This window comes from Mobula birostris, chromosome 3, assembly GCF_030028105.1.
Source record: "Mobula birostris isolate sMobBir1 chromosome 3, sMobBir1.hap1, whole genome shotgun sequence".
In the NCBI taxonomy this organism is placed as follows: domain Eukaryota; kingdom Metazoa; phylum Chordata; class Chondrichthyes; order Myliobatiformes; family Myliobatidae; genus Mobula; species Mobula birostris.
In genome coordinates this window covers 135,388,641-135,402,299 of record NC_092372.1, presented here as the reverse complement: position 1 = coordinate 135,402,299, position 13,659 = coordinate 135,388,641, and the positions used below count along the sequence as shown (strand labels likewise).

General features: G+C 38.5%; 1 protein-coding gene across 5 annotated transcripts in view; it reads right to left on the bottom strand.

Moving 5' to 3' along the window:
* Nucleotides 1-13,659, bottom strand: part of snx13 (sorting nexin 13) — a 207,579-nt gene that overhangs the window by 93,508 nt on the left and 100,412 nt on the right. For all 5 annotated transcript variants that reach the window (XM_072253372.1, XM_072253373.1, XM_072253376.1 and 2 more), the window contains 3 exons: nucleotides 12,076-12,194; nucleotides 7,035-7,136; nucleotides 1,921-2,009 (listed from right to left, as the gene is read on the bottom strand). In XM_072253372.1, the coding sequence (XP_072109473.1) occupies nucleotides 1,921-2,009; nucleotides 7,035-7,136; nucleotides 12,076-12,194 (310 nt within the window). The remainder of the gene's footprint in view (nucleotides 1-1,920; nucleotides 2,010-7,034; nucleotides 7,137-12,075; nucleotides 12,195-13,659) is intronic.

Below are 13,659 nucleotides of genomic sequence, written 5' to 3'. Positions count from 1 at the left end.
GCTTTCCAATTACAATTTTGGTTATTGCTTGACCAGCTGTAAAGGACAGTCACTAAGAGATTAATATCAACTTCAAACTCCCTGAAATAACATAACATTAGGTAAAACTAAAAAACTTCTCCAGATTAAAAGTGGAAAACTTCTTAGATTACCATGCATCACTGCTATTCAGCTGATGAATAATGATAATGATCTAAGACCCTGAGACATGAAAGGGAGCATTACCATCCTGTATCCACAGAATCTCCTGTCCGTTCTGGTAACAATTGAATTGCACCCCCCCCCCCACTTGTGAGCCACAGAACCAACCTCAGTGCAAGAGATCTGTCACTGCAGCTTTTCCCCTGGTAGGCCATTCAACCCCAACTCCTTCCCAACAGTATCCAAAGCAGTATACTCATTATTGAGGGTAATGGCCTGCCTATTCCCTATCCCTCTCCTGATCATCACCCAGCCACCTGGTTCCTGCAGCTAAGGTGATTACTTCCTTGTAGTTCTCATCTGTCTCCTCCTCATTCAGCTCCAGTTCTCTAACATGATCTGTATAACAGTGTCTGTAGGGAGCTGCATCCAGGTGCAGATGTAGCCATCAGGGAGTCTGGAAGTTTCCCAGATTCCCCTCATCTTGCCTGAGGAGCACACCACTAATCTGTGATCCATTCTCAATAGTCTAGCTAGACTTATATAGTCAAAGAAAGATAAAACTCACAGAAACCTCAACCTAGTCTCTGCCTCTCCATGCCGTAGCTTCTTGAGTCACAGACTCAGCTCCCCATTCTAACACAAGTCCATTCCAACAACGTCCGCCACTATGATAGCTGCTTCGCTTAAACTTCACTTCTTTTTGTTGACCCTTACCAAGTGCCTAATATTCCAAATAATTTCCAGCTCCACAGAATATTCCAACAGGCCCCACTCACATTTTAAATCTGATGCTGAAGTCTACAAACAACTGCTTCTGTGATTTCAAGTTCTGTAGAAAGCCCTGGTTTTGTATCCGAACCACAGAAGAAAATGGCTAATAGATGTTCGGAAATAAAGAAATCAATACTGAACATACTAACATGTAGGTCCTACACCCATGAATAGTTGGAAAAACTAGAATTTACTTAGTCCCTTATCACACTCCCAAACTCTTGACAGTGAAGGAAGTCATGTATTGGGAAAAGTCCATTTCATTAGCAAAATTCTTGTTCTTAAACAGAAAAATGTCATGAATCTAAACGAGTTAATGATTTTGTTCAGAATCTCATCACAATACCTATTAATGAACATTTACCTTTTATTAAGAAAGGCAGCTATACTGCTACTCTGTAACATTTACAGTGACTAGGTCATAGAGATGCTTGCAATAACCCTTTCAAGAGGCATTGTAAACAAGCTAGAAATATAAAAGGTAATGTCAATTGTTTTAGCCATGATACATATCATGGATCTCTAGAAAATATATGAATTTTTCAATTAAGCTGGCGCTACATATCTATATACAGATAGGTGCGTTAAGATGGTCAATCCAAAACCTGATGAAAACTTTAGGATTCACAGGGCTTCAATGACAATAAATTTTTTTGTCAATTTTGTTCATCCTCTGCTGCCCACCCATATTAAATTCAGTTTCATAACTTGCCAATGCTCGGACTAATAAGTCCTAATATTTTAATTGATCCTGCAGGTAAGGCAAATTTCACCAGTTCTTTTGAAACTTCCAGAATTATGAAGTGTGATCAGGAGAGAATCTTCTGTAGTTATGGATTATAATTTAAATATCTAATTGCCACAAAATTTAGCAGATATGATTTCAACCAAGTGTATCTTTAGAAATGACTAAGCAATATTATTTGGCAGCTGAGAAATAGTTACAGCTCACATCACATTTTGTAATCATATAATCAGATTGAGAAAGAAACCAGCTCGTCTCACCCTCAGGAAATATCTCATGTTCTTGTTATGGAAGTCTCCAGGAGGAAGAATCAAATACAATAGAACCTCACAGAGATCTCTCAAGAATGCTGTAAAAGTAAGCAATTTGAAATCAACAACTGTAAATGCCAGTCATATATTGTAGCTTCCATAATTTTTTTTATCCCATTAATCATTACTTAAGTTGTAACCATAGCAGAACTAATTTAGATAAGAAATGTGTTTTTTTTCTATTTGTAGCATTTGTCAACCCACCAAAGAAAGCATTCTATCTGAGTGCATAATGGCTTGGCACAGTAACCGCTCTGTATGTGACCATAGGAAATGGCAGTGTGTGGACATAGTACATCACAGGAACTAGCCTCCTCTCCATGCACTCTACCTATACTTCTTGGCAGTGTGTGGAAACAGTACGTCACAGGAACCAGCCTCCTCTCCATGCACTCTACCTATACTTCTTGCTGCCTCAGTAAAGCAGCCAGCATAATCAAAGACCCCACCCACATCAGATATTCCCTCTTCCATGGGGCAAGAAGATACAAAATCCTGATAGCATGTACCATCAAGCTCAAGGACACCCTACTGTTATAAAACTATTAACGGCTCCCTTGTACAAGTTGAACTCTTGACCTCAAACTATCTAGTTATGATCTTACAATTCATTGTTTATCTGCAATGCCTTTTCTCTGCAGCTGTTACACATCACTTATCGTTTTATCTTAATGCACTATGCAATGATATAATCTGTATGAACAATATGCAAGTCAAGCTTCTCACTGCATCTTTGTAGGTGACAATAATATATCAATTCCAAAAAATATATCCATCAAGGACAAGAAATATATACTTCAGTTCTTTTCCAATATATATTTTATTAATACTGTGTTCAGTGGAAGGATGGAGTACTTTATTTCAGCTCAATTCCTCTACCATACTGTTGAAAAAAGACATCTGTAAAGGAAAACTGAAAGCAAAATGTTTTAAAAGTTTACTAAGAAATAAACACAAAGTTACGCCACTACATTGTCATACACTTTTTTTTATAGCAACAGCACTCACCATAATTTTTCTAAATATTCTTTGAATCTAGAGGCTTCTGGAAGATGTTGGGTTTTAAATGACAATCAACAATTGTCTTTATAATTTCTCTCCTTAGTTCCTACCATAAATGTATTCAATGTATTATATCTTGGCATACTATGGTATGAACTCACTACTTCTGGTCTTCTGGGGCAGGTGTGACCTGTACAAAAGGGGCGGGTTCCACTTGAATCCAAGAGGGACCGATATTCTTGCAGGCATATTTACAAGAGCTTTTGGGAGTGTTTTAAACTATTATGACGGGGGAATGGAACCAGGATGATAGAGCTGAGGATGAGCCAGCAGTTTTACAAGCAAATGATAGCTGTAACATGAATGTAAGGAAGGACAAGCCAATGCATGAATACAAATGCAGACAGAGCAAAGAGTTAAATTGTACCACAGAGGCAAAATTCAAAAGGGAGAAGAATGCACAACTGAAGATGCTATATTTAAATATGTGTAGCATACAGAATAAGGTGGATGAATTTGTGGCACAATTAGGCATTGTTTGGTGTGACGCTGTGGGCATCAAAGGATATATTTTGTATCAACAAGACAGGCAGGAAGGTATAGGCGATGGTGTGGCTCTGTCGGTAAGAGATGGATTAACATCTTTAGAAAGAGGTGACATAGGGTGTCAAATCTTTCTGGGTGGAGTTAAGAAACTGCGAGGGTGAAAAAAAAACATTACAGGAATCATATATAGGCCACCAAATAGTAGCCAAGATGTGGCATTGAGATTACAAAGGGAGCTGGAAAAGGCATACAATAAGGGTAATGTCACAATTGTAATGGGGAACTTAATATGCAACAGGATTGGGAAAATCAGGCTGGTGCCGGATTGCCAGAGAGGGAATTTGTTGAATGCCTACGAGGTGGCTTTTTAGAGCAGTTTGTGCTTGATCCTAATGAGGGGAAAGGGTATCTTAGATTATGTTTTGTGTAATAACCCAGATCTTATTAGGGAGCATAACAAAAAAGAACCCTTAGGAGACAGTGATCATAGTATGATTGAATTCATACCGGAGGGAGGGAGAGAGGGAAGGGGGGGAGAGAGGGAAGGGGGGGGAGAGAGGGAAGGGGGGGGGAGAGAGGGAAGGGGGGGGGAGAGAGGGAAGGGGGGGGGAGAGAGGGAAGGGGGGGAGAGAGGGAAGGGGGGGAGAGAGGGAAGGGGGGGAGAGAGGGAAGGGGGGGAGGAGGGAGGGGGGAGGAGGGAGGGGGGGAGGAGGGAGGGGGGAGAGAGGGAGGGGGGAGAGAGGGAGGGGGGAGAGAGGGAGGGGGGAGAGAGGGAGGGGGGAGAGAGGGAGGGGGGAGACAGAGGGGGGAGACAGAGGGGGGAGGGGAGGGAGGTCAAAAAAGTAGCAGATGGAATACAATGTTGGAAAATGTATGATAATATAATTTGATAAAAGGAACAACAGTGCAGACTATTATCTTAATGGGGAGAAAATTCAAACATCAGAGGTGCAGAGGGACTTGGGAGTCCTCGTACAAGACCCCTAGAAGGTTAATTTACAGGTCGAGTCTGTGATAAAGAAGGTAAATGAAATGTTGGCATTTATTTCAAGGTAAAGGGAATATAAAAGCAAGGAGACAATACTGATGCTTTATAAGACACTAGTCGGGCTGTACTTGGAGTATTGTAAATAGTTTTGGGCCCCATATCTTAGAAAGAATATATTGTTGAGAGTCCAGAGGAGGTTCACAAGGATGATTCCAGGAATGAAGGGGTTAACATGAGGTAGCTTTGGGCCCAGAATTTAGAAGAATGCAAGGGGGATCTCATTGAAATCTACCAAACCTTGAAAGGACTAGATGTGGATGTGGAGAGGATGTTTCCTATGGGGGTATCCCGAACTAGAGGGCACAGCCTCAAAATTGAGGGGCAACCTTTTAGACCAGACACAAGGAGAAATTTTTTTTACCTAGAGAGGAGTGAATCTGTGGAATGTTCTGCCATTGAAAGAGGAGAAGGCAAAGTCTGTGGGTACATTTAAAACAGAAGTTGATAGTATCCTGATTGGTCAGGGCACCAAAGGATATGGCAAGAAGGCAAATGTCTGGGGTTGAGTGGGATCAGGGATCAGCCATGATGGAATGGCAGAGCAGACTCGATGGGCTTGATGGCCTAATTCTGCTCCTACGTCTTGTGGTCTTCAGTTTATATTAACTCCCATTCTACTCTGCTCGATAAAACAGCACATTGTTCCACAGCAGGTGAAAGATGCAATGGAGAAGCATGAGAGAGGGGATGCAATGACAGACACAAACTGAAACATTTTAAAGATTGTGTGGTTACAGCTGAAAGAAAGGGGACATGCATATCTTATTTCAGGATTTTCTTTCAAATAGCTTGAGCTAATTTGAATATTAAAATCCAAATAGTTCCTATGATTTGGAGAAAAAAAACGTGGTCAACTTATCATATTTTTGCTCCATGTTCTATGAAAAGTCCAACAACAAAACATTGTAAGTAAAACTTCTGACCTCTTGCTTAAAAATTCAGGATTTCCATGTTTTAGAAAAAGCCCTGAACTTACTGACTTGCATATGTCTTATTGTTTTAGAAATCTATTTTTAAACTGGATTTAATTATAAATTTCTTTAACATGCGTTAATTATTTATGAGCTAGTGACTTTAGAAGACTGTACCATATAGAAAATAACTTCAAAATCGCTCAAATTATCAAGAAAAATAAGAAATACTGAACACAAGAAAACAAAAGAATTAACTATTTTGGAAAAGAACATCTTTATTAGAAATTTCTATGCTTCATAGTTAGGCTTTGTAAATTTTGTAACTTGCATTTTCTTCATAAACTCTGTTTCCTCTGCACAGATTAAACTTACCAAGATGAAGATAAAACATCAAAGTCAAGAAACAATACAAGGTGGAGATGACTTCAGGGAATTTATTAATTATGCATCTAATGATTTCTGCAACTTGCACATTCCAAATAAAGACTAATGATCCAAATTGTGCATACAAAAGGCAGTTTTAAGTTCTGCTACTCTATTTCATTTCCCCAAAGACATTGCCTGACTTGCTGAATAGCTTCAGTACATTCCTGTTTTAGAGTTTGTAAAATTTGCTTTTTTTTTTGGTTTTATTTTAAGGCTAAATGCAAGCTAACTCAAAAGGCTGATATATAACTGCAACAAATCACTGAGCAGAGGTATTGGTCAGAAACACAGCATATCAAGTTGCATCAAGTACAAAGAAATAGATAAATTGATGCATTAGCCTTTACAATCATCATGCTTTAAAAGGTAAGTCTGTTCCTGAACATTTCTTTGAGCAAGGTGTTGTCCATTCTTCCCTGCTGTTTTGATTAAAGGTGCCTTCCTACGATTGTGCTGCCCTCTCACCCCATATTTCATACCTATTTTTTTTTATCTTCCATGCTAACAATTGATTTCCTTAGCTATTTCACCCTGATCTTTAACAAAAACTATTCTTTTTTTTTTTTTTTTTTTTACAAATTTAGCTACTCCTTACCATCCTTACTTATTTTCTCACAGACTGAGCTACTTTTGAATGGGACTAACCAATTGTTTAGAGTTTTGTCACAGGAAGTGTCTTCCTCAGTGAAATGGTCCTTTGAGCACTTCAAACACACCTTTGCTCTCACTCTGTCACAGTTCTACCCTTAGTTTTACTTCTTTCAAGTACTATACCTATACCTCCTTTCTGGATTGCCTGAGTTTACTCTGTTTCTGATTATCTACATGCTTCCACTATAATTGCATGGTATAAATTGGCACTGGCCTTTACAATCAGCATGCTTTAAATATAATGATATTTCAGCACAGTCTTTATTAGTTAGCATCATTTTAACTGGGCATCACCATTTACTTCTTGACCTTGAGCTCTTATTTTCTATTTGCTTTCATTACCTTTATAACACTGCCGGAAGATAATTATTAAGATACACCAAAAGCATAACAAGAAATGAACTTTGTTCATATGAAAAATAGCTCCTTTCCATATTTGAAAACCCTTTTTAGTACAAAGGCTAAACAAAACAAACCTTCTTCATCTTTGCTTGAAGTACAAATGAGGTCACGGCACACTTCTCTCTCCATTTCTACTTCAACTTCAAAAAATGTTTCAACAAATTCTTCAGAGATATCTAAAATGACAGAATCACTGATCTTAATAACATATTGAAATCAACATTATTACTGCTGTTGACAGGTGTGTTTGATAATATTAGTTAAGTAAAATGCAGACAAGGTAAATACAGAAATCTCAACTTTTTTCATCAATAGTCAGTTTTAGAGGGTCTTGTCGAGCAACAGCAAAGGCACCTTTAAACTGAACTCATTAGTTATAAAGGCTAATGCAGCAGCAGCAAGTTACTCTTTCCTTGAGGGGTGAAGTTGGGGTTGTAATAAGTACATTCAAATTCTTGAGATCACTAATTTTTTTAACTTTATGCTGTTTTAAGTAATGATCTGATCCACCTATTACACCCTCAAATGTATGATTTCACTTACCTTGGTTTAAATTCAGTTGCATTATCAGCTATTTCTACCATTATTCCTGCAACTGAATGACAGAGCAGACACGATGGGCTGAATGGCCTACTTCTGCTCCTATATCATATGGTCTTAACTTTCTTCTATTATCAACATCAAGGCCATGGAGAGCAAGCTGCATCACTGTCTGGTATGGAGGGCCACTGCACAGGACTGAAAGTTGTTGCAGAAGGTTGTAAACCTAGTCAGCTCCATCTTGGGCACTAGCCTACAAAGTACCCAGGACATCTTCAGGGAGCGGTGTCTCAGAAACACAGTGTCCATTATTAAGGACCTCCAGTACCCACGGCATGCCCTTTTCTCACTGTTACCATCAGGCAGGAGGTATAGAAGCCTGAAGGCACACACTCAGCGATTCAGGAACAGCTTCTTCTCCTCTGCCATCCGATTCCTAAATGGACACTGAATCTTTGGACACTACCTCACACATTCTGTTTTTTCCACGTTTTTTAAAAATCTGTTCAATATACGTAATTGATTTACTTATTTTTTTTTCTCTGCTAGATTATGCATTGCATTGAACTGCTGCTGCTAAGTTTACCAAATTTCACGTCACATGCCAGTGATGATAAACCTGATTCTGATTCTGCTACTGATTAAGAATTCTACCAACCAATTTGTGTTATCCATATGAAAAATTATCCTTTCCACTCCAAGTTGAAACTTCTTTGAACTCAAGTTTTTCAAATTTCATATTCACTTTCTTATCAAAATGGTTGAGTCACATTCTTATATCAGGTTCAAAATGTGTATGCTATGTGTGAACATACTTACACCAAGAATTTTTGCCTGGAAAGAAATAATCAAGTTCTGGATTAGAAACACAGAAAACCTACAGCAGAATACAGGCCCTTTGGCCCACAAAGCTGTGCCGAACATGTCCTTACCTTAGAAATTACCTAGGGTTATCCACAGCCCTCTATTTTTCTAAGCTCCATGTCCCTATCCAGGACTCTCTTAAACTTGCTACACAAGTTCTCCATTACAAATAAGAGGTTTCTTCAAAACAGTTTTGAAGTTCAAGGAATAAAATAGAAAATGTTATCTCTTCAGTTTCGTAAAAGCCAAACTTTAATTATAATTGATGTAGATTATAATACCACCATGAGTCTACTGATTGCCACTGCTCATCGCATGCATTTTCAGGGATAAAGAAAAATAATTCAAGCAAAAGTCAAGTAACACATTAAAGAGCAAAAGTAAAGTGCATGTGCATGATCTGGTATCATATTATTTTCTTCTTCAACAAGTAGGCAAGCAAAATAACTATTATTTTCTCCACATTACAGTTAATTAATGTTAATTTCATCCATCCAGAACTGATGGGGATTGTGTTTGCTTCAAACACGAAATAGTCACATTTAATAGCTTGGTCCCAACAGCAACAGCTTGAAATCAAGATGCATAATGTACTGCAAAGCCATAATAAAATCTCCATTAAAATTAGCATGCAATAATTTATTTCCAGTACTCAAGTTTGTATACTTCTGTTTAGCTTGATCCTCACTTTGCTTCCACTCAATGCTATCCAAACTCGTCCTCCTCCTATTCTCTCCCCCTCTGGAAAGCATACTTGGCCTTACACCTGCATATCAACAAAACCATCACAAATTAACTGTCTCTAGGATCCTTTTGAATAGTTCGTGGCCTAAGGTAAAAGGAGATGAGTTCTACAGCTCTCGTCACCTGCACGTACAGTTCAATTCTCAGTGATTATGCAGAAAGTTTGAAGTTAATAACTCATGTAGGAGGAGGAGAGTACGGTGGAACACCTGGAGAAACTTCTGAAATGTCCGCTTCGCTGCTGCTGCTACTATGTGGTAACCGGAATCTTCGGAGCAGAAGGCTCCGAATGCTCGGCTTTGCTTGTTTCGGCGGCCGGGGCTAGGTCGAAGGCGCTCGGCAGAGGATGGTGCTCGGGAGGCTGCACTGGAGAGGCTGGTCGGAGGCTCGAAGTTTTCAGATGGACGGACTCGGTGTCGGCTGCGGTTGGCTGCTTCCAAGGCATTGGCAAGTTGACGGTGCCTTGGAGGTTTATGACAGGGAGTTTCTCCCTTTTGCTGCCTGCTATCGGGGACTCAGGAGTCGATCGGGACTTAAGACTTTTTTTTTCCACCGTGCCCATGGTCTTTTCTTTATCAAATTATGGTATTGTTTTGCACTGCTGTAACAATATGTTATAATTATGTGGTTAGGTCAGTGTTAGTCTTTGGTTTGTCCTGTTTTCTGTGATATCACTCTGGAGGAACATTGTATCATTTCTTAATGCATGTATGCATTTCTAAATGACAATAAACGAGGACCAAGTGTTCTCATAATCTAATCTCCTTCTACTTTAGGCCATGAACTTATCAATAACCCCTGCTGTGGACCACTTTCTGGAGGTCCAAGACACTGACTTCTACAAAGAAGGAATCCGTATGCTTCACGACTGCTGGACTAGGTGTGTAAATGTAGGAGGGGACTATGTTGAAAAATAAATGTGCTAGGTTTTCTAAAATTGACTCCTTCTACCTTTGGGCCACAAACTTATCAATCACCCCTCATAGAATCATTCCTCATACAAAGGAAGATAGCTGTAATTGTTAATGGTTAGTGGTCAGTCATCCCATCCATCGAATATCATTGCAGGATTTGCTCAGGACAGTTCCCTGTGCATACTAATATTCAATAGTTTCATCAATGACCTTTGTTGGATCCCGGTGTTTTTGATCCAAAGGTTCTTCAGAAATCAAGAATGAGGCATAAAACCTGTTGCCTAGGGCTGTTTTATTAAATGTTACAAGAACAAAGGATGATCATAGAAAGAGCTAAGAGAACAAAGAGACAAAGGCAAAAAAAGTTGTGATCATCTCATATTCTGACCAGAGATAACAAAATTTCAGTGATAGTGATATCAGTGTTAAAGATGCTCAGATTCAAGTGGTATGACACCTGCTACAAAAAACTAATAGTTCTAGAAAAATACAAAAGCAATTGGTACCATAATTCCTGGATAATTCACTGAACAATTACATGCAAGTAGGTAATTTTATAAAAATACAACCAAACATAGGAAAGTTAAACAACAAGGAAAATGCAAGAAAAATAACAACTCTACACCCTAATCGAACACCTTTTTTCCATGTACTGATATCGACAAAGTTCATTTCTATTGGTAACTGTTCAGCAAATAAAACAGTTCTTGCCTACATGCAGCAAGACTTACGTAAGATATGGACTAATAAATGGAAAGCAACATTCATGCCATAGACATGCCAAATAATACAATGACTAACAAGAAAAAGTTTAGCCATCTACTTTTGAATACAATGGCATCATAACCTCTGAGTCCACAACATCAATCCCTTGGGGAATTACATCAACTAGAAATTCAACTGGACAAAATAAAAATAATCTACAATAAAAGTAGTATATGATAGAAATACTCAAGCAGGTCAGGCCACATCTCTGGGAAGAGAGGCAATGTTAAGGTTTCAGCTCAAAAATCCTTTGACAGACGTTACCCAGTCTTTGATTAGCCTCCAGAGTCACATAAATACTGTGGCTGTGAAGGATAATTAAGTGCTGGGTAACCCTCAATAAGCTATTATTTGTCATTCCAAAGCTTTTCCACCATGCACAGGCATAATCAGAGGTACGATGGAATATTCATTATTTACTAAAATCATTGCAGTTACTCACTTGGACTATCCTGACTAACCTATCACCTGTTCCACCAAAAACAAAGGAACCAGGCACTTAAGAATGCTAGCATCCACATACTTCCCTCAGTCTCCTTCACTGAAAGGAATTCAAAAAGGTTACCATCTTCTATCAATCAATTAGGTATAGGTAATAAACCATAGCATTGGTGGAGAATGCTCACATCTCCAAAATTGAAATTAAAATGTAATATCAATCTAGATCCAACACTGCAAGGTTATCTGAAAAGTTCTAGCTGGTGAAGATACGTGTGCATTCCATAGGGAGCTGGGCTACATCCACCGAAAATACACGAATAAAAAAATACAGATCAAGTTTTGATTCTCTTGCAGGTATCTGCTCAGGTATGATATTTGTTATTAAGTGACCTGAATGCTTTACTTTTTCAAGACCAGAGATCAAATAAACAATAGAGACCAAGTGATAATTGCCTCCAAAATGAATAGGCCATTAATTAGAACTAATGCAAAATAATCATACAAATACCTAGCATGGTACCTTAGGAAGAAATAGCTAGTTTCAAGTCTGCCTTTGCTCAACTCACACATTGATATTAGCACCGCAAGCTGCCAAACTGCTGAAATGAACATTTGCCCTGTGCATAGTGACTTTGACTTCTTGCAATGTTCTACGCAATGTAAGGGGAAACACATGCCAAGGGATGTGAAGTGCCAGTGTGGCTATGGCCAGAGATTCCTGCATCCTCAACTTCACCATTAATGGATAGCTAGATTCTCCTATTACAGAAAATTGGACACAATGCTATACGACAAAAGTTGAGATAATCACTTCAAGGAAAATTTGAGTTTGAAATTTATTCCTTACCTTTTTTTGGTCTCAAGTCTTCTATCCTTTGCTGAGCTTTCCTGAACACACGAAGATGGGTAGCAAAGTCATCTACTAATCGTGTTGTAAAGTATGGTTGCCAGTCTAATTCTTTTGACCTGATTTTTCATAGGAAAGTAAAATAAGCCATAAGGTCATGATTGACATTTTTCAAAACACAAATCACAAGATGTAAATTCTGGAACACAGATCCAAAGTGATCCTTAGCAATTTGCCTGGTACCAACCTTACTGGTTTTATTTCCTATGACTACCTGCATTGATTTAAACATTGACACTGATTATGGATTCTCATAACTAGGAAAAACGATTCTTATGAGGAGTACACAAAGGCGAAGTCATCTACAAAGAAGAGAGGAGCAAAGGAGAAATATTCATATGCCAAAGGTTACAATGACCTAAAAGGATGATGGAAAGAGTAAATAGAAACCATCAGTGAACTGGCTGCTTCAGACTCAACTCCCCCCCAAAATATACATCTTACTACCATTAATAGGTCAGAAAGAGAAATGATGCTGCCTTTGATCAGTAAAGATAAAAACAGGAAATATTGAACCTGTCAGAAGCTTAGGCAGCATCTATGAAAAGAGAGAATTATGTTTCAGGTGGAAGAACTTCTGAAGCTTTGATTTGTACCATTAAATTTGCTTCTTTCCTCAGATACTGCCTGATCTGCCGATCACTAGCATTTTTTGTTTTTTTTTAAATTTCTGACTTTCAACATCAACAGCTTAGTGATTTTTTTCCATTACTGCTCAATTCATTGCCACTTCTATCCCACCAATGCTGACTATGAAGTCTATGTCACCATTTGGTGCAATATCCATCTGCTTCTTATGTTGCCATACATTCCGGCAGCAACATAGCATTTCCATAATACTCAGCAGAACAACACAGAACACAACAAGCAACAAAACAATAGAAAAACCAACCAGATTTCTTCCCTCCCTATCCACACACACAGGCAGTCCTCCAAATCCAGGACAGACTTCTGGGCTCCAGGCTTCGGCCATCAAGCTTTGACTTCCAAACTTGCAAATCAACCTTCCCTGTCCCTGAACCCAAACCTGGCCCCTAAATCCTCTCTCTGCCCCCCAAACCATATTTGCATACTAGGGTTTAGTTCCATTAATTTCAGCATATATTCCCATTATGCTATTTGGGATCATACCTTAGTAAGGATACTTAGTTACCCTACAGTCTTAAGTACCCTGGTCATGCATTATATTTACAACCACTGTCTCTAGACTACATGATAATTCCATTTCATACCACTTAAAAGAATTTCTTTCAAGTTCTTTCCATTTTCACTTTCTTTTATACTATATAAGATATTTTTAAGTAATCAACAGCCATTTTCTCAGTCTGATGCTTAGTAATGTGCTAGTATCACTGTTAAACTAACTTTAGGCAATCTCAAAATTATCAACCATTTGATAATTTGAACTGCATAAATAGACATACTTGTATAACTCAAAGTTATCTACGGCACAAAGAATTACTCCAGCTACTTCTTGATCTACCTCAGTAATGCTGAATATTCTGAATGTGGGAATGGCAAAAC